General features: G+C 24.9%; 1 protein-coding gene across 1 annotated transcript; it reads right to left on the bottom strand.

Moving 5' to 3' along the window:
* Window positions 1–2,056: 2,056 nt before the first annotated feature.
* Window positions 2,057–3,037, bottom strand: EIN_017830 (Hypothetical protein; the record flags this gene model as incomplete). The annotated part of the gene is made up of 1 exon (XM_004257187.1): window positions 2,057–3,037. A coding segment is annotated over one exon (981 nt), but the record flags the coding sequence as incomplete, so codon positions are not given.
* Between the last annotated feature and the right edge of the window lie 6 nt (window positions 3,038–3,043).

Raw genomic sequence — 3,043 nt, forward strand, 5'->3', positions numbered from 1 at the left:
TATAATTATATTTTAAGTTGTAATAATCAAAATCTTATATTTTTTTGTTATTGTTATTTTATTATTTAACTTGTAATAAAATAATAAATTGTAGATTATTGGTTTAAGCGACAAATAACAAAGGAAATGACATATTCTCCGTATGTGTTCTTTTTTTATAAAATACAAATATATATTTGATTGGGAAACTATTATACAAGTGATAAACGTTATAGTCGTGAAATCACAATTAATATTTTAGTTGTTTTGCATTAATATTAATTAACTTTTATCGATGTGAAAAGAGTAATCGTTTAAAGTGTATCAAGTTTAAAATATAAATGAAATAATATACTTAATTAAAATAAAAATTATAATTAATCAAATAAACTTTGTTTTAACAATCCACGAAGGAAAACTTCCAAGACTCATAGAATGAATTAAATATAAACTCGAATAGTTAATCGTTGTTGTTGAAACGAAAAATTGATCAATTATATTAAAAACAAAAATATGTCTTTCTTTGTATTGTTGTTATTTTTTTAAAGGTAAAATTTTTTTGCCTCATTAATAACCATAAAAATAAAATTAATAATGTTTTGATGATGCAAAAATATCAAGTTTGATATAAACTTGTAAATAACAAAAGAATAAAAAAACTGCATTGATTTATAGTGGTTAAAAGCTTTAACATTTAGGAATGAATCCCAAAAAATGATTCTACTTATCAAATATTTGATTGATTGTACACACGATTTTGTTTTTTTTTCTTTAAAAAGATGATAAACAATAATTAAAAATGTTTAAATGGACTACTTGTTTGAAGCTCTGGCAACACAAATCGATCGTTATAATAACATTAGGTCGGAAAACGACATTAAATGACATTGTTTCGGGCTCAAAGGATAATTCAAGCATGACAACAAAGGAACAAATTGAAATGTATGAAGGAAAAATGGACAAACTCGAAGAGAAGAAAGAAAGGAAAAAGGTGTTAATAAAAACATTGAGAGAACTCCTCGGACTTCTTCAAGAAACGAAAGAGTGTATTGATAAAGAGTTATACAAATTAGAAAATGAAGATCAGAAAGAAATCAATAAACTTATAGCCAAACTTATTTTTCTCGAACACGAGAAAATAAATAAACACATAGATGAAAGTGGAGAACAAACAAAAGAAGAATAAGTTGAACGTTTTAATAAAAGAGTTCAACAATTAAGATTACTTCCCACAAACAAACTTAATTTTACTGATGAAATATTTTATGAAGAAACTGTTGAAATCAAAAAGTGGACAAACATGATTCCAACAAGTGTTGTTTTTGACTCAAATTTTAATTACTACAGTAGATATTATAATCAATTTTGGCCTGCAATTGAAGGAAAAAGAAATTTATTGTTTGTATTTGAAGACACTTTTAAAAACCGATTTGGGTTTCGAGTAGCGAATGCAATGAAAGAACAAAGTGTGAGATTGACTAATATGAAAATATTTTATTTTGTACTACGTGATGGATATTATGATGAAAATTTCACAAAAACTAAAGTTGACAATAACGCTGCTTTTTTGTTTTTGATGACAAACATTCTACTCTTTTTAAGTTGAATAATAAGTTTGATATTCGAAAAGATTGGGTGACAGAATAATTTGGATCAAATATTTTAGAGTGAATATTCTAATGTTTTTCAATAATATGTAAAAATCCTTTAATTAAACGGGAAAACATTATTAATTTATCAAAACAATTTGTTATTTATATTTTGACAAAAACAACGATTTATAACCTTAAATAAATACAACAATAAATTAAACACATAATTTTAATTCATTATTACCATTTTTCAAAAAAAACTTAACAAATTATTATATTTTATTTTTTTATCATTCAATGTTACATTCAATATATCGAAGTATAATTACAATATTAAACTCAATTGTACCATATTAAAAATGTCTTTTTTATTGGTTATTGTTTTTTATCAAATAATTTCTATTATACAATCAAATGTTTATATGTTTTAATATTTTTTTTACAAAAACAACAATACCAACCACATTATTAGTAATTTTAATGATTTAATTGTCATTTTTGGACTTATTTATACGTTTAGCTTTTTTGTTCTTAGTTGTTGACTTTTTCTTACGTTTACCATCACCAACAAACCTCCTGCGACAAGGACATATATAACCAATTTCGTTCTTCTTTTGAATTGTAATTCTTGAAATCACCAAAACGTTTTTATCTTCAGTTTCTATTAATTCATCTATACCATTATCACACTCAACACAAACACTTTTTCCTTTGCAATCTTTGATAGTACTCTTTTGTTCAGTATTATGTTTGGAATTATCACCATCACAATTAATTAATTGGTCATTTTTTTCTGTCATATATTCATCATCGTCATTGATACAATTATATTTTGCATAATCTTTAATTTCACCGACATAATTTTCATCACACTTTTGATAATTAATCAAATCTTTCTTGAGATCAATAGTATCTTGTGTATTAACGTCCAACTCATATAATTTTGTCCATTTAAGATGGTCCACATTATTAATTATTTCTTTTTGAAAAATGTTTTGTGAACTACTATTACTATAATAGTTTAATGTCAAATTGTATATTTTAGTGGGTCTTTTATAAAAGTGGTTGTTTCCAGAATCCATTTGTTTTATTTTGTTTATTTCGCTTTCTTCAATTTTCATTAAATGAATAATTAGTTTTCCGATTGTAGGTTTTTTGCATGATAACCTTTTGACAAGTGATGAGTGATAACATTCACTTAAATTATCGGTTCTGATTTGTTGATTAAATTGACACCATATACGGATAGGCCATTTTTCTATCCAATTCACTTGAAAATAGTCCAGAAGTTTAAAAACGCCCTCATGAGAACCATCTTCAAAATCTTCCATTTTTATATGTCTTCGGATTTTTTCAAACATCAATGGAATATCACTAGGTTTGTAAAATGCTATAGTTTTTAATTTGCTGACAAGTTCCCAAATTTCAGAACCCGGATTATAATAGGATGACAGTCCAACTGTTTGAACTTC

This window comes from Entamoeba invadens (assembly GCF_000330505.1).
Source record: "Entamoeba invadens IP1 unplaced genomic scaffold scaff_1105074724629, whole genome shotgun sequence".
Lineage (NCBI taxonomy): Eukaryota > Evosea > Mastigamoebida > Endamoebidae > Entamoeba > Entamoeba invadens.